Source organism: Rhagoletis zephyria, unplaced genomic scaffold (assembly GCF_001687245.7).
Source record: "Rhagoletis zephyria isolate East Lansing unplaced genomic scaffold, Rhagoletis_zephyria_1.1 Rzeph_scaffold_02675, whole genome shotgun sequence".
Taxonomy (NCBI): Eukaryota; Metazoa; Arthropoda; class Insecta; order Diptera; family Tephritidae; genus Rhagoletis; species Rhagoletis zephyria.
In genome coordinates this window covers 30,688-50,061 of record NW_016159759.1, presented here as the reverse complement: position 1 = coordinate 50,061, position 19,374 = coordinate 30,688, and the positions used below count along the sequence as shown (strand labels likewise).

At 33.6% G+C, this 19,374-nt stretch overlaps 2 protein-coding genes across 2 annotated transcripts in view; one reads left to right on the top strand and one right to left on the bottom strand.

The window, feature by feature from the left end:
- Positions 1 to 10,854, top strand: part of LOC108367418 (innexin inx3-like) — a 21,689-nt gene extending 10,835 nt beyond the window's left edge. The window contains 5 exon segments of the mRNA XM_017622025.1: positions 8,726 to 8,934; positions 9,012 to 9,267; positions 9,270 to 9,471; positions 9,540 to 9,693; positions 9,765 to 10,854. Coding sequence (XP_017477514.1) covers positions 8,726 to 8,934; positions 9,012 to 9,267; positions 9,270 to 9,471; positions 9,540 to 9,693; positions 9,765 to 9,947 — 1,004 coding nt within the window. The 3' untranslated portion in view covers positions 9,948 to 10,854.
- Positions 1 to 19,374, bottom strand: part of LOC108367420 (dedicator of cytokinesis protein 3-like) — a 61,190-nt gene that overhangs the window by 27,256 nt on the left and 14,560 nt on the right. Inside the window, 2 exon segments of the mRNA XM_017622026.1 lie at positions 12,924 to 13,072; positions 13,192 to 13,433. Of these exon segments, the coding sequence (XP_017477515.1) occupies positions 12,924 to 13,072; positions 13,192 to 13,433 (391 nt within the window).

Here is a 19,374-nt window from a genome sequence, read left to right as displayed (position 1 = left end):
CTTCAATCAGCTTCCAGGTCAGAGTTTCTATACGGCTAAGGGCAGAGGCGATGTTGCACCTAAGTTTAAGGAAAAAAAGTGGATAAGTTTGCAAAGAAATTTTTGATTTGGCAAGCGAATTGTAAATGCGGTTTGCGAAGCAACGTTTTTGTAACTTCTGGGACAATAAATCAACAAATTTACGTCAAAGAGTGTTTGCAGAAACGACTTCTGCCATTGGTACAGCTTCACACGGGCTCTGTGCTCTTTGGACCAGATTTGGCAAGTTGTCATTATGGAAATTTGGTTCAGAACTGGTATGAAGAGAAAAATATCCATTTTGTACCGAAAGAAGCCAACCCACCGAATTGCCCCGAACTAAGACTAATTGAAAAATATTGGGCTATAATGAAAAGAAAACTTCTAAAAACAAAGAAAATTGCCAAAACCAAAGAAGACCTTCGATCAAAATGGACTAAGGTATCGTCTGAAATCACTCAAAATGATGTGCAGCGCCTAATGAGTGGTATTAACTCAAAAGTCCGATCTTTCGCATATGATATGAATAAATAAACAAACCTTGTACTTTTTATCAACAGCTTATTCTAAGCTTCTTAAATATGTAAAAGCTTCCTCGATAACTGTAGAAATGTGGATTTAAAAAGTGTTTTTTTTCGAACAATTTTTTTTGTATACACCCTTTAGTTCACATCCGACTTGTGTAGCGCGCAAAATCTTAAAATTTTGTGAGTGAGTGAGTAGTAAAGATGCCGTATTTAAATCGAATTCCGATTCTATTTCTTTTTTCACTTTCTTATTCCGATCCGATCCGTGTATCGTACCAAAAAATACGACAATCGACATTCGATTTTTTCTCGACAGATTCATATCACATTACATTAAAGAGCTTTAAGGAAATTTGAATTTAAGGCTGGTGCAAAAAATTAAGGAGGCTTGGCACCACCCATCTTTCCGATGAATGTACATATGTATGTTGCCAAGTTATCTTACCTTCAATCTGCAGCCACCGATTTAAAGAGTTTTTAATAGGTGAGTATTTCATATACATGTATGTACGCTCCCTGCCATTTGAATAGTAATGACAGTTTTCTTTTTGTTTATTTAATATTCATAATTTTTATATAATCTGATTTTTAAACTATAAACAAATAAAAAAAAATCAACAAAGGCATTTAAAAGTCAATTATATTTTCAAGAGAAATATCGGGCATTCAGTTGTTTAACCCATTCAATTTTAGTATAATAAAACCCTGTAACCAGTTTTTAGTGGCTGCAAAATGCTATTGATTCATCGGATTTTTTTTGTGCTAGGCATTTTCTTCATAAAAATATGCGCACTAAAATTATATTTGAAATATTTATAGTTATTGAAAAAAAAAAATATTTAAATCTCTGCATAGGCAAAAAATCAGCATAGGTAGGTATATATGTATATAGGAAAAAACAAAATTTCGAAAAAATAACCATTTTGTTGAATGCTCATATCGTTGGCTTAATACAGAAAAACCTTATCTCACTTTTTTTAAGTATTTACGGATTTTTAGCTAACTGATAGCTATTGGATAGATCCCGATATGGAAACCGTTGCATGTTTTTAATATACCCTTGTGCACAAGTGCGCTCGGGTATAAAAATTGCTTATAGTAATGTCTGTTCAGTTTTTTGATTCTTTAAGAAAATTAAGTAAAATGCGTTATTTGCAAAATATATAAAATGATCTTGGGAGATCGATTTATTTTTTGACGTTGTCTTCCTGCATCGGTTGTTTTGATTTCGATTCGAATCGATTCACAAATCGATTTTTTTTTTATTTCGATCTGGCATCTCTAGTGAGTATTTTTCTGTACTGTATTCGGTTTCATGCCTGAAAACATTTCCTATGTTAATTTTGAAAGCAGAATGCACATGTATACATACATATGAATGCACTCGTATTTTTGCTTCTCGGAAAAATTTCAAAACTTTCAATTTGAGCGTTTTGTATTGATGACGATGATATGCAAGATCTAAAAAGTGTTTGTGCATTTGCATACTGGTAATTCCACTATTTTTTTGTGCGTCTACAATGCAAGTCTCAATTAGCAAGTTTACATGCGAAAAATTGCTTTTGAAACACAATCTAAAATTAAATACAAAAGATCTACATATATGTATATCTGTATTGATAAAAAGCCTGAAACACTATATAAAAAGTGTCTAAACACTGTGCAAACGAATACAGATATTTGTTGCTTTTTATGCAGCGCTTGGCAATGCGCGTCAGACAATAATCAACTTTCACCACACACAAGCTAACCGGCATAAAAATTTTTTTTTTTTTTTTTTGTTTGGAGCAGTGTCATAGTATAACAACGCATTCGCTTGCCATGACGTCCGTAGTACCAGGCCACTAGAAGCGGTGCAGCGTTGCATCGGCCATGCCAGCTCTTTTTATACCTTTTTAAAGCGTTAACTGCTAGGAACACTTAGTTTAAACGATTAGTCGTTGTGTGTAAATTGAGTAGCGCACGTCTTTTCATACATGTTTTTTGTTTTAATGCCATTGCACTAACGAATTTGCGTAAAAGTGCATCATTAGCAGAAAGCTTTACAAAAAGCATTACACAAAAGTGATTGTGGAAAGGCTATTAATTCATTGCAGTCCTGAGTTAAATTTTTTTTCAAAGCTACTATTTGTTCAACAACATTTGTTTTTTAGAAGCGATATTGTAAAGTTGTATATTGTTCGCTTAGATTTGTTTCTATATTTCTGCTGCTTTGAGTGCAAACTGATATCATAAGGCAAATTTAAATGCAAACTTTATAAAAAGGAATTTAAGTAAACAACAAAAAAGTTAGCTTCACTGAAATGCGCGCTTGAGTGTAACCTGGATTTCAGCAATACGTAATATGATAAGCCATTCATTTATTAAAATTATTTTTTTACTTACTTTTAATACTTTGCTTTCGTTTTACACGTTTTTGTTGTTTTTCATTTCTTATGTTCTGATTTCTGTTGACGAATCATGAATGTCACGCAAGTGGCAGAAACCACATGTTTTGGTAATTTATCTGATTCATTTTTCGCTTAACGCAATTTTATACCACGAATTTAAGTCTGAATCATGAAGCGCGAGAGCCATTTAAGAAACTACAAACTTTTCTGTGACACAGAATTTGTACTCAACACACTATTTAGTATATTTTTTATCAATCAAGTTTTTGCTTTTTGGTTTCATTCGAAAAAATCATAACCTCGATGTGGCGAAAGACGTTTTTGAAAGGATGAATTAATCCGCTATTTGGTGCAGGTGTCGAGATACATATTTAAAAAAAAACCCATTTTGTTAGTCCGACTTGATTCATATATATCCTTTTGAGCTTTGGTGCAAATGAAAACATGAAACATTGTTTAGAAACATTGTTTGCACCATTACTTCATGTGTTTCGCATCATAGCGCACCGAGCGGTCTAGAAAGGCCTTTTGATGGTATAACTATTTGCATTTAAATAACTTTTTATTGTTTTAAATGCTGTTCTGCGACCACCAACTTCAAATTGAAAAAAAAAAACGCTTAAAATCGGCAGCCTGGGGAAACGGAGAAACTACTTTTCTATATACAATCCAGACTTTCCGAAAATCTTGATTTCATCAATTCTACGGAAAAAAAAAAACTGAAAATATCGCAGAGTGTTATTGAACCCGCTGATGACATCAAAACTGAAGTTTTTCACGGGATAAAGCCGTAGTTACTAAACATCTTTCCAATACATATGTGGCGTACAATACTCAAGTCGTGATTCCATAAGTTGTACACATATTTATGTCCTTTTTTTGAAATCTTCTGTACACAGGTGTTTACAGCCATTCGCAATTGCCGTGTGGTGTCATAAACACTATTTTTTTTTAGTTAATTTTAGTATCGCGACAGTAAGAAGCTAACAACGCAAAGGACCTTCTACCATTTCCGTGTAGCCTTTAAGTTTTGGTTTCATTTCATGCTTTTTTCATATGGTGCTGATCGCCAGCTTCAGCTGTCAACAATACTTGCACTTCTCGCCTGCAAAGTCCTAAATCGACGTCCTCAATTTTTGCATTTTTTATCTCGCTTTTGCTTTTATTGGCTTGAGATGTAACTATTAAATATTTATGCGCATAAAAGATGCAGTGATTTCTATTTTCAAGTTACATACCTGATGACAGTACGAATGGAAATTATAAAAGAGTTTTCAGTTTTTCAGACTATAATTTTTTTTTACAGTTAAGAAATGTACTTGAAATGCTTTAAAAGCCTTTAAGTACAATTTTTTTAACTTTGCAATGTTGAATCGCCTGGAAAATCGCCTCATGTAAAGGCAGCTTAACGCATTTTTGCAAAGGAAATTTCGAAAACAATGAGGTTCTTCACACTCCCCTGGCTATCAGCTTATGTGGTTATGTGGTTATATGTTTTATTCAGTTTACAACAATAAAATACTGTACACGCAAGTGTGAACAACCTCAATATCAGATATCAATTCTTATCACCCTAACTTACCACGCTAATGTCAGTAAATTAAAGCTCGCCAAAAATCATTACATTTTTGCTAAGGCCGAGGCCACCCAATGCGCGGCAAAGTGGCGAGCGGCTGATCGGTGAGCGACTTAAAATTAAAACATTTGAAATACTATTGAAGTGGCTACGCAATGAGCGGCATTTCTGAGCGGCTGAGCTGCGCCATACAGAAGTGCCGCTCAGCCGCTCATTGCGTGGCCTCGGCCTTAGCAAGTATTTTGATTATTCCAGTAGAAATACATATTTAATTTTGCATTGCCGGCGGATTTTTTTCGAAATTGCCTGGCAAAAATACCTTAGACTCAGGAGCGTGCGGCGAACTTTTTTATTTGCTTGCAAGGTGGTACAAGGCTTGTGCCTATTGGCACAATTTTTTAAGTCTTTTTCTGTATACATATTGTTCAATAAAAAGCTGTATAAAAAAAAAAAACAAAGTATCCAAGGTAGTCACTTTGTATTCTTCAACATGAGATTGAAATGAAGCTCCTCCGATGACCACAAATTCAAATATAAATAAGCACGGATCTCAAATCTCAGTCACCGAAAAAAGTGACAGCTTAAAAAAATACTATGGCAGGAAATTAAAAGTCAAAAAAATATGTTCTTAGAAATCATTTGAAATTAGAAAAATTCGTTTTCATGATAGGTTGGAGAAGTAGGAATTTCCTCATATATCCTAACTTTAAACTACCAGAGTCGGAATTTAAAAGTATAGAGCTTCAGCAAATCGTTTTATTCAAAACGCAGCTTTCATACTAATGGAAGATTAAGGATATGAATGCATGTAATTTCATTTTATATCACCCACATATCGTCGTTTAAAGTACAAAACCGCGTATCGTCATTCTGCAAAACCGCGTAACTGACATTGGCCGCCGAAAATTGGATTTACTCACACACACAACCTCTTGGCTCAATCCTTATCCATTCGTCCTGAAATACATATATTAGCCAGAAATGCGATTGCTTTATAAAAAAAGAACCATTTTGAAATATGAGTGTTTTTACGCTCTAGAAAATATTTTCTACAACTTCATGCATTTTGCTGATACGCGGTTTTGCACTTTAAACGACGATATGTAAATAAAAAAAATTAAATAAATTAACCGCTTTTCAAGCGGCCACTATTCAAATACACTAAAAAAAAGTAAACAAAAGAGAATTCCGAGTAGGAAACTGGCTTACTTAATTATCCATTTTATATCCCACGGAGTGGCACTCCCTGAATTCAACTCACATTACCTCAATTCGGCTTGAAGTTAATCAAATAAAAAAGCCTAATGGACAAGTGGCAAGCTTGTGTTTCGTAGCTTTGGATGAAATGCATATGTACATACATACATGCACACATAAACAACAGATAAATGCATATGCACGAGTATATCTGCATGACACACAGTATTTTCTCCAAGTGTTTATTTATATTTATTTCTCATATGTAGATATGCATATGTAAATATGTACATTGGGGTGGTCCAAAAATGCATGTAAAAAAGTAAGTCAGAAATTGTATGCTCTCACCCCTAGGATTATTCTATACTGAAAAAATATAATACTATTTTTTTATTTTCAAACCAGAAAATATTTAGAGGTCGCTGAAAGCGCTAAAAGTTTTCCATTATTTTATATAAAAATAAAACAACTTTTCGTAGAAATGGTACAGAAATAATTCTTGAAAATCAATATTTTTCGACCGGGCAACTCTGCTTCTTTTAAGGAGTTCCCCAGTAATAATACCCATTTATTTCTTGAAACAATTTTTCCTAGTAACTATAGTTTATGAATCCGCCAAAACCCCTAGAAAATTCCAGAAAATGCAATGGAGGATAAATAAAAAATCTTTAGTATTAAAATATGCTTAAATAAATAAATGGATATTGCTATTGGAAGTCTGCTAAAGAGAACCAGAGTTTTTCGATCGAAAAATATTAATTTTCAAGAATTCCATACCTTTTCCAAGAAAAGTTGTTTTTTCCATATCAAATAAATGGAAAACTTTGAGCGCTTTGAGCGACCTCTAAATATTTTTGATTTCATAATAAAAAAAATTGGGGTTTACTTTTTTTCGATATAGAATATAATCCTAGGGGGAGAGGGCATTCAAATTCCGACTTTACTTATTTTGGACCACCTTAATGTACATATGTTGACGCTGGATAACTTGCTTGCTCCCCAATTTCGAGGCCAGAAAGCCAACGACGAACTACTCAGCAACTCAAACTCAAAACTGGATTTTTTACAAAGCACATATAAGACATGATATAGAAATATGTTCACATGTGCATATGTATGGATGTTTATATTAAATTTCGTAAGAATAAAAAAAAAAAATCATTAGTAGCTTACCATAAATATATGTACACAGATATCTGTATGTACAAAGTATGTGCTGGTGTTCAAACAGGCAAAGCAAGTGCACTTTAGGCTCTTATCTTTTTAGTACATGAAAGCAGTATTAGTACTATGCGACATAAAAGCAAATAAAAACTAAAAAATAAAAAAGAAAAATAAAAATTATGCACAATAAAGAGTAAAATTGTGGAAACAAAAAGGTACTCCAAACAAAGTTTCGCTGCCCAGCTCCAGCTGCAGCACTGGATTCATGCGAGTTTTTATGTCATCTTTTATTTGTTAAATTTTCTCTTTTTTTATTTAACTTTAAAAGTACATGTGAATGTGTATGTGTTTATGCGTACGAGCATGCTTTCTCCACGCCCACACTGCACGATATACATACACCTCCGCTCAACTAATTAGCACCGAAATTAAAAATGATGTTGCTTGCAACTTATGTTTATTTATTTATTTTTATAATATTTTTATTTAAAATATAATTCAGTCTATAACAGAGACCACATAAATAAAAGTTTAAAAGCTTGCAAAATTTAAAAAAAATTAAACAAACTTCAAAAAGTTGTCATAAAAACTTCCAAATTTTTAATCAAAATATCTAAAAAATTTTCGGGTATGAAGTTTCGTAGCCCATTCAATTTTAGTCTAATAAAGCGCAAGTTTCAAGTCGCTAAAAATTACCGTTGCTTTTTTAGAATTTTTTTGTGGAGGGTGTTGCGATTTTGTTTCATATAAAAATACATTTTGATCATGCACAAAAAAAATCAACGATAGATTTAAGCGAATTTAAATTTGCACCCTGCATACCCAAACATGTTCTAAATATTTTGATAAAAATCTGCAAATTTCAATGACAATTTTTTTAAGTTTGATTAATTTTTTTAAATTTGTGCAAGCTTTTAAGCTTTTATTTATGTAGTTTCTGTCATAGATTGAATTATATTTAAATGGAAATTATTAAAAATAAATAAATAAACATAAGTTTCAAACAAAATCATTTTGAATTTCGTTGCTAATTAGTTGACCGCAGGTGTATATGCATGATTTGATGTGTGTACGCTACATGCATTTGCACTCGTCTCATGAGTGTTGCTGATCTTGTTTACTTACAGTTTTATAAAACTTATGTACATACATAAGTACATACATATATGTAACTTACAAATGTATAAACTGAGCCAGCATGGGCAATATGTAAAGTTTTAAAGCGGAGCTTAGCTGGTCACGCATTTTATAATGATGCCGAGTGGGCGGAAGAAATCAGAGTGCCTGCTGCAGGGATTATCAACTCAAGGCATTTAAAACTGTGACGCGGCAGGCATTAGGGGAGGAGCGAAGCAAGTTGTTTGTTTTTATTTAACTAAGCGACTAGTTAATGAGCTAGTTATAGTTGTAATTGTTTTCCAGGTCAAGTGTTGGAATCACAAAAAAAACTGTATTCTTCGTTGCAAATAATTACTGACAGTTAAAAGACTTAAGCATTGAACTAATGAGCTGAAAAAAGCATATAAATATGTACGTACGTACAAACACTCATATCTACATACATACATTCAGTTGTGGTCAATAAGATAGTNTTTAAGCGCCAAAAATGTTATTATTATAACACTTTCTGAGAGAACGACACTGAGGTGCAATGTGTTCTATAAAATATAATTTATGCCAAATATTTAATATCCAAGAATTTTTTACCACCTACAGAGCTTGTTGATAAAAATTTAATAACCAAATTAATAAACATACATACGTATTTATTATAAAGCATAAACATAGTTACTAAGCACATTTTCTAAACTGTTTCAAATAATAACTCAAAATTTATTTATTTTTCCACTTAGGTGATCCCATCGCCTGCATCAATGATGGCTCCATACCAATGCATGTTATCAACACTTTCTGTTGGATTACATACACATTTACCATACCTGGTCAACAGCATCGACAGATCGGTACCGACGTGGCAGCGCATGGTTTGGGCAATGAGTTTGGACAGGAGAAACGTTACCACAGCTATTATCAATGGGTGCCATTCGTATTATTCCTTCAGGTGCATGAAACCATATCTTTTTGATAAGACGAAATCACAAGTTAAAAAATCGTCCACTTTTTTCTAAATTTCTTCAGGGCCTCATGTTCTACGTTCCACACTGGATTTGGAAGAATTTAGAGGATGGTAAAATGCGCAATATCACTGAAGGTTTGCGCGGCTTCATCACTATTCCCGAGGAGTATCGCAAGGATCGCCAGACGCGTATCATTAAATATCTGATGGATAGTTTGAATTCGCATAGCAGTTATTCATTCGCTTACTACTTTTGTGAGGCATTGAATTTTGCTAATGTTGTGCTGAACATCTTCTTGGTGGATAAGTTTTTGGGTGGCACTTTCTTTCTTACGGCACGGATGTTATAAAATTCTCGAATATGGATCAGGAGAGTCGTTTCGACCCGATGATTGAAATATTTCCACGTTTAACCAAGTGCACATTCCGCAAATTCGGCCCAGGCGGTTCACCACAGACCCATGATACTCTCTGTGTATTAGCGTTGAATATTTTGAATGAAAAGATTTACATTTTCTTATGGTAAGATGGCGCTGAAGTTGAGAAATAATTAATTTGTAATTAAAGCAATTGAATTTCTCTATGTACAGGTTTTGGTTCATCATTTTGTCGGTGTTATCTGGCTTAGCTTTGATTTACTCACTGGTCGTTATAATGATGCCAACTACACGCGAAACTATTATCAAACGTTCATACCGCTCGGGTCAAAGCAAGGAAATTCAGAGCTTAATTCGTCGTTTGGATGTGAGTTCAATGCATTATTTTTATTTTATTTTATTTACATAATTGATATGTATTTGATTTTGTTTACACAGATTGGAGACTTCCTCATTTTACACCTTTTGGGACAAAATGTTAATACCAAGTACTACTGTGAAATGGTGCAAGAGCTGTGCAACATACTCGGCAGTTCGCGCACACCATCAGCACCATCCACTTTGGAAATGCATCCGATGTATCCACAAACAGACCGATTTGGCAAGGAGACGGAGACATAAATATGTACATTAAAAGCCTTAAGAAGAGTTCAAGATAAAGCTTAGCAATCGAATTGAAAATAGAGGCAAGAGCTGAAGAGACAGTGAAGTGAAAACTTTAAAACAGTTTAAACGCCATTAAAAACTATTAAACAGTAAAGCAGCGAAGAAATGCAAACAGCAAGCAACATTGTGTAACAATCTATTTAATCCTGTCAAACTGACAGATCTCATTACATCGCTCCATCGAATTTCAATCGGCATTCCCTCAATCCACTCAAAAACAACAGGCCGCACCAATCTCAGTGTATACTTACAACTAAGACTGTTTATCCTGATTGTACGTATAATCAAATAACAGCAAGTAAAGGAACAAAAAACAAAAAACGCTTGCATTCCAGCAAAAATTGTCAGCGCAACAGTGCAATTGTTACTCTTTGTAATCCATTTTGTATCCTATTCAAACATCGAAAATAATCTATCTAAAGCATGAAGAATATAGGATTTATTTAATGAAATATGGATGTTTAATTAGAAAGCATAAATCATAATTGCCCTCTGCAGTAGATATAACTATGTGCACCACAATTAGCTTCCATTTTTTCATACTTTTACTTAAAAAAAAACAAAAAACATACATACATATGTATGATGTGCATTTCTTATATGATTTGTTAGTTCATAAATTTAATATTTGTAACTTGTGTGTAAGACTTTAGAACTTACTTACTTAATTGATCCTTAACTATATACGAATATATTGAGAAGCGGAAAATTTTATAAGAAACAACTCAAATAGATATGTACATTCGATAAAATGTGTTTAGATAGTCTAAACTTTAGAAATTCATGAACGAAAAAAGTGAACATTGTGATCATTGATAGGCAGACTTCTTTAAATAAATTTTTCTATTTTATGAAGCGATAATCTGTAGTTATTGTACTTATTTATTTGGTTTGGCATAAAGTTTGATAATTTTGAAAATATACCGAATGCTTGCTAGTGCGGAGAAAAAAAAACGAGCTTACAAAATAGAAAAATAAAGAAAATATTCTTTGGCTTTTCTTCGAAAATAAGTGTTCGAGCAGAATGATCTTATGACAATCTTTATATTGAGAATATTCATATAAAGTAGTATACATATGCAACAAACCTTCCCTTCTCATTCTTCCTTAAAACCACTTACAGTGTCAGACAAATAAATAGGGTCGCGACATATTGACAAGTTTTGGCTATTTTTCTTTTTTTAATCTTCAATTCAATAATTTCAAATAACGAATAAATTTTCATTCATTATCGAATACATTTTGATTCATCAATCTGGTAATTTCCGATGAAGAATTCATCCATTATTATGAAAATGCAAATGCCGAATAAATTTTCATTCACCATTCAAATAATTCTGAATAACGAATAATTTATTATTCAGTCACTCTTTCTTGATCATGGTCGATCAAGGTAAATCTTCGTGTCCTTGGACCAGGCACCTCCTCACAAAATGATAGCCGATTCTAAATCTAGATTAATAATTTTTTTAACGTAAACACAACGCAAACTTTTCTCTTATTTCCATAACACAGGCAAGCCGAATCTCTTACGACTTCTCTAACCACTGGCCCATGTGTCAAGTATTCACAGTTTACAGACAATTTGGGGTATCCACGGATGGAATCATCGACAATTTTCGATTTGTAACAGGAAAAATCTGTAATAAGTTTTGGAAGAATACATTTGCCTCATTGCGACAACTTGTACGCGATGAAGACGTGATATTAAAATAAATTTATTTACAGAAACGTACCGATAAGACTTCAAAATGCGCCCAAAAATGATTAATTACAGCCAATATACAAAACCAAGGTTAAAGTCAAAACTATACGTAGGAAAAAATTAAGAAAGCACTAACGATATCTCGGCACCTACAATTATTTTAATTGTTGACCTGTTTGATCTAACAAAAACTATGTAAGTCCAAATTTTAAACTTTGTACAAAAATTAGGAAAATTGTTAGAGGAGTTCGCATGATTTTTGATATTTTTTTTGCTGGAAAATGCGCGGCAGCGTCAGCAAAAATGAAAAATAAAATCCAAAAGAGTTTCTAGCGATTTCGAACTTGAATTTTATTATTTTAAAATTTTGTGGGCTATAAAGCTTTGTGCACAAATGTTTGTTAAAGATTCTTTGAAATGACTTGCAAGGTTTTTGATAGATAATGGGCTACACTTTTCTAAGAACATTAAATAAACGAAAGAAAAATAGCCAATAGCAACCTTATTTATTTGTCCGACACTGTAGCTAAAACTCCCTCTCACTTTGCTCGTATGTAGAAACAACGAATTTTTAGCGCCTACCGTAAGTTCAGCTTGACTCCAACGACTGAAACAGCATCAACAATAATTGCGATGATGTATAGTATAGCGAACTCTTTATTCGTTCGTACCCAACCTTAATCGATTGAATTTCAATCGAGTCCAGAGATTTATCTGCCTATATTGTAGCTATTATAGTTTGGGTTTATTCTCGTGATACTGGGAAAACTCAGTGGCAGAATGGTCGCCAGTGGAAAATGTACTATACTTTTTTGCAGGATCGTGGCTATTGTAAGGTTAATGTTGAAATGGCTAACGAAATTAATTACCGACACATTTCGTATTTTCTTGTTCCGAAAAAATCGTCAGAAGAAACATTCGTCGTAGTAGCTTTATGGGTACGTACATACATACAGGAAGCCAAGTAATGCCGTTCTGAATCGAGAGAGAGAGGCTTTGTAACTGCTGTAACCATGACAGCTCGAGATATTTTGGCTGGAGCATAATTTGAGTTTCTTTACTCGTAATTGGACTCATTGAGGAAATTACAAAATCGCTTAAAATTAAATTTAATTTAATAGACAAAAGAATGCTGGGATGGGTGTTACGATTAACTATAATTAAATTAAATTAAATTATTTTTTTACAAAAAAATTAATAAAACATTTGTTCGTAACTTCACTTACCGATTTCCCCAATCGATGCGTGACACAACCAATGTTTGCAATTCCAGTGTTTGGTCCTGCGTCAGCGTGGCACCCAAAAGCTCCCGACGACAATCTAAGATGGATAACATCACCTTGCGCAGCGTGTGAAATTTATATGTTTCACGATCCTTTAAGCGCAAAACCAATAAAAATAGTTAACACAGATTTTAAATTAAAATTTTATATATATATGTACACATATAGATATATATTTTTAATTCAATAATGGGATCGAGTGTATACGAACCACATAGAGTTTCTTCCATATCTCGGACCATTCACGCAAAACTTGTGTGCACTCGCCAACCACTGGATCAATTTTCGACAGATCCTTGATGTGTATATAGGTTTTGGGAAAAAGGCCGACAGCGCGGGATTTGCGCGCACACGTGCCGCGATACCAATTTGTGCATTCCTCCAATATTTCGACGGAATCGCCCACATCAAGCGGTAGACCGTAACGAACATCGCCATGCCAATTGTGAATGGCTGTAAGTGAAGAATAAGTGTGTTTATTGATTTATGCCATATTTTTTAATTAAAGTACGTAGAAAATATTATTCAGAATTAAAAAGGCTGTGGCGAACTCAAATAATCTCTAGGCTTCGTAGTGAAAGCAAGCTAGGCTAGGGATATTAAAACCTTTTTATGTTACTAGTTCGGATGGAAGTATTTAAATTTGCCGTTATTAGATTTAAAGGCCTTTAGTCTCTCGGCATCGAAAGGGATTACTTGCGAATTATGCTGGATTCTTAAGAAAAATTATAGATTGTTGTTATCGAATTACTGCTTTCGACTACATTACGCGAAAATTTGCTCAAGCACGTATCACTTTTGACGTATATGGATTAAAACGGCAACACTGATCGTTACCTTGATTCACAAAGGCCCTAAGCCACAAGTTCTTTTTTATTTGACAGGAGAAGCAAAAAACATTATGAAAAGAGTTCATATCAAAAACAGGTAGGGCTTTTTAAAAATTATGCCAACTCCCTTGTTTTTGGTACTAACACTTTAAGATTTTAATTGAAGGCGTATTTTAATACATCCTACCAAAATGTAAAAAGTAGTTTCGAGAAAAAGTGTTGGTTAGGGAGTTAAGGTAACGATATGTTCATATGTCGTTGAAATCCCTATTCCACCTCAAAATCGAAAACGATTTCATAATAGGGAACTTCGTTATTTCGTTGGCCAAAAGAGCGAATACTCATAATCTTTACAGGTGTAGTGGTAGATGCCGTTAGCTCCTACAGGCTATGCACCTCTATACTAGCGGAGGAAAGCCCTAGCCATTATAAGTAACTACATTGCTTCAACGGCCAGGTGCATGCCATTGAATTGCAGTCTTCAAAAGCTTTACCGACGAGTTAAAAAAACACAGATACTTGCCAGTTTCAAGCCAAGCGCATAAACCGATTTTTATACATTCATAAATAAAAGATTCTTCACTAGGGGTATTCATATAACGTGCCATAAGCCTGAACCCATTGGCCAGGATACTTATCATCCAAATAAAAATCAGAGATACAATTTAATATTGGTACCAATACATTCCCCTTAAATACATTTGCTTTGATTTTGGCGTTGCATTATTTTGTAAGTAATTTCTGTTATTATAAGCAATGTAGTTTTGTGGGACGATCCGTAGAGCTGAATGATTGATGATGATGGGGTTGTATGAAACACTCTACATTTGAATATTTTTCAATCATAAAAGAGCACATTTCTCTTGACTGTGATGTACATATGTATGTAACTTGGAAAAATGTTTGGCACCTTTAATGTGGTCTTGATTGCTCGCCTTACCCTCATTAGCAAGTTTTTAAATATCCTACAATGCGCTTCATGATCATTTTGTCCATTTTGTATATGCGCAACCAGAAAATAATTTAGATAGGCTATCTTAAGTGCAGCCATTTTAAAATATTTACCCAAAAAGAGCTGAAAAAGTGCTTCTCTGCATGCCTCCTGGAGAGGGCTTTCCTATTTACAATTCATGCGAATCTACTTAAGTGCATGTTTATATTATTTAGCATTACAAATGAAATTCAATAAGCATTTAAGACTCAATGCTCAAATAAATAAATTAAAGAAGTAGATATGATTTTTATGAATTAAAAGAACAGATTTAAAAGAACTTTTCCAAAAGGCCGTCTGAGGTGTGTGCTATAGAAGCCATTCTGGAAGCTTTTCTTTGGGTAAAAAGTAAAATTTTAATAAAATAAACTAAACAGAAAAGATATTGTTCGACATGTTAGAAAAATCGTTTCGTTATCGATTTCAGATAACAGAAATCTTAACCCTTTTTCATAGCGAAAATCTGCCAAAAATGATGTGGGCGTCCGCATTGATCTTCATTAAAGAACCAGAGGCGCGCACCAGCACACCAGGAAAAATTTCCAAAATCAGAAAAAATCCTGGAAAACCAGGACGTCTAGCAGCCCTACGTTAGATGAATGCCACAACTTTGTAACCGACTTTAAGAAAACTAGAAGGTATGTATATTCGTCGGACTTTTTTTTCTTTTTAAGTATGTAGTATGTTACCGGATAACTTACCGGATGTTAACCGTTTTCGATGATTCTAGGAAAGGTTAAGCACCGACCATTGGATCATGAATAAACGAACGGCACTCCTAAATTTGTATATGATATGATATTGTATACGTTTTTTGCTTAAAAATTATTTGTTTACGATTTAGTTGTTTTTGATCAAAGGATATCGGTGTTTTCGGACTACCTATCATATAATTATTTGCATTGGTTAGCACGTAGCTCACAGCTTTTTTTGCTGCCCTCCTGTGCTTCCGCTTTTGCTCATTCGTTTGAATGTATAAATTTTTCTATATGCAAGTTATTAGGGGTATTCTCGACATCTTGCAAAGCTGTTGTACGTAGCACGGATTGCACGGATGTTATAACTTGCAAACACTAAACCCATGCGCACATTTTTCAAAAAGGCATAGCAAGATTAATGCGACCCTGTGCTAGCTGTTTTGTTGTTGGAATTGCGACATGTTGCTCTCATTCCTCTTATTATTTCGCTCAGTTAATTTTTTTGCGGGTTCTTGTTATTTTATTTGATACAGAATTTCACTGGCTGCTACCTATCCATGCTTTTACTTTGCGATGGGGTGCTTTCGTACTCTTCCAAAATTGGAATAGTATTTTTGCATTTCGTGCAATCCGTGCAAAGTGCAAGACTTCGAGAATATCCCTATTATATTGATTAGTAAATACTTAATGTGCTTGTTTGTAATTAGGGTCAACGATCCGATAAAATAAACGAAAATTAACTATGCGCATACATATGTATGTACATATGTAGGTATAAAACATTTGCCTTTTGCATGAATGAATCTCTAAATACGATGTGATTGCGGTCGGTGGCAGTTTAGTCATGGCATAAGGTTTAAAGTGCGCAAAATACAAAACAGACGCTGGGAAAATATGGAGGTCTAATATATGTGTTAACGGCCCTAAATGTGTGTGTAAGCATTGGCAATGACATTGCGATACCTCTAGCTAACTAAATAATCGGCGAATGAGGAATTAAATAAGCTAGTTCGTATGTGTACATATGTACATACATACAGTGACTCAGCTCAAACAAGTGACCATGTGTTAATTTTTTTTTTTTTTAATATTGGTAATGTTCTTCGAGCTAAATTTTGTTATTTTTCTATAAAAATACCGTCCAAGCTTTAACCAAAACCACATAAATCATAGTTTCAAACTGTATACAATTTAGGAATATTCAACAAAATCTGAAAAAATCGGTCACCAAAAAAAAATTTCGAAAATCAACGGAATTTGATAGCCGTTTGAAACTTGCACTGCATTACACTTAAATTGTATGGGCTAAAAACTGCATACTCAAAAATTTCTGCAACTTATTATTGTAAATGCGTATTAAAACAATTTTTTTTTACAAGCGACGGAATATTAAGAAGCCCCCCATCTCGTAAGGACTAGTTTAGAAAATGGACGATATAAATTTTTGAGCAGTGTCGGATATACTTCTTAGAAAGTTTTTAGGGCCATGCAGTTGTTATACCTTTCATGAAAATGAAATGGTATTATGACTTTAGTCCGTTGTTTGTAAGTACCAGAAGAAGGGGACATAGATAGACCCATATATGTAAATGTTTACCGAAACGATCAGCACGTCGAGCTGAGTCGATTTAGACACATATGTATGTCCGTCTGTTTGTCTGCCTGTCTCTTCGAACGAGGGATTTTCCCTCAGTTTTCGAGATATCCGACTGAAATGTGGTAAACGGGTGTATTTTAATAAAAAAGACTTAAACCAAAAGCAAAGCCCTTTACAACAATCAATAAATCATGGTGTTAATTATTTAACGCGTCAAATCTACGAACTCAATTAAGAAGTTTCATTTCAATAAAAATCCCATATAATTATTAAGTATAGGAGTAAATCATTTCCGTCTTGAAATAAACGTTAAACGTTGAATAAACGTCAAAAGTCATATACAATTATTATGAGAAGAAGAAAATAATTTACATCTTAAAATAATCATCCCGCGAGACGAAAACCACTTTTCCATTGTTCAGTAATATTTAATTTTATTTCTTAAACTTTCAATCCAATTTGAATAAGACACCACGACGACACTAACCACCTCGACGATGTGCCCACCCACATCAGCTTGTCTGTAATGTCCGGTTTACTCGGTATTCGAAAAATTCAAGATAAAAAAAAACGCCTGAAATTTTCAAAAGAAAAACCGATTGATATCGGTTTGGTCACACCCTCAATGCATGCATTTACTTACATTAAGGTGTTGCTTATTTATTCTATTGTTGATATTACTCGGTACACGCTTCGGAAATATTAAAATTTAAAAATTTATTAAAATTACTGCATATGAAATTTTATGGCGATTGGAATAGATTTGGATGTTGCCAAAGTTGGATCAAAGTAAAATGTAAAATAAGTATTTAAAATTTAGAGACCATGGAACGATTTTTGTTAAATATTGTACTTGTGTACACTGAAAAAATTATACAGGTAAAACGCGTATATTCAAAAGAAATTGTAAAATAAAAATTTTGTAAATAATTTTATTTCATACTATACACTGAGCCAAAAGCAACATGGTTTTTTTAAACAAATTGTTTATTTTTTTATGGTTAATTTGTGTTATACGTATGTACGTGGATAAGAAACAAACAAACGAAGCTGTTCAACTTCGGTTTGGTTGAGAGCATTACTTTCAACGCCATTTATGCTTTCCAAAGTTCTAAGAAGTGTGATTCAAGTCGAACATTTGCTGTAGGCAGTTTGTTAACTTTCAGAAGGTCCAGTTTGTAGTACAAGGCAACATGTAAAAATGATAATATACGTTTTTTTGTGTTTCCGAAATATGAAAAAGCATCATCGAAGTGCAGAATGAAAGCGCATTCAAACGAAAAAATCGCCAAACTAAAATCTGTTAGAAATTCACTGCGATTCTTTTTTATGTATGAAATCGATACGGTGTATTAACTAATTTTTGGTTGATTTTTTTTCAGTGTATTCAATTTTAATGAGGCATGCTTATGTACATATATACATATTGTACAAGGAAAGTAAAACCCTATATGGAAAGTGGGTTTTTAGCATTTTCCAAACTTAGAGTAAAGTTTAAACCTCTGAACCTCAAAATTAACATAAAATTTCATGTTTAGAAGTCTTTTGAATAACTTCACATGTCTATAGGATGCCAAAAAAAAAAAACAAATAGTACTTATTTTAGTTTCATACAAATGATAACCACCTTAATATACATATGTACATACATATTGTCCATACAAGCATACGTGCTCTTTGGAGGACAACAATGCTTTAAATTACGCCTTAAATCAGCTGTGCCATTGTTTAATTTTAAGCACTTGATAACAGAATGCTCTGGCATTATTGCCGTCCAACCGACAGCCGACTCCTCGCCGTAACATGAGCGTTTTGTCGTTGCGTGTTTGTTAGATTGTGTGTCTCTGTAGTAGTGTTAAGTGCACTGTGCTGCAGTTAAGAGTGCATATCGTCGTTTAAGGTAAAAACCGCGTATCTTTGTTCTGCAAAATTTCGTAACTAACTTTTGTGCCAAAGAAGATATTCGCTCAACGGAAGCTCCTAACATCCAAGCTCGTATCCATTCATACTAAAATATCGATACTTAGATATATTTAAGAGGAACAGCTAATTAGGGATGAAAGAGAGCACTGTTTGGAAATAAGACAAGCTTTGCTCTCTCCTATAAAATTATGGCAGACTCTCATATGAGGTTTTGAATTTTCTTGATACGCGGTTTTGTACTTTAAACGACGATATGCGTCAATTGCATCAATTCAAGCTCAAAGTAATGCTAAATTATAAACACATTAAATTAATGGCAGCAAAGATGTCTTGTCTGCATACATAGTATGCATGT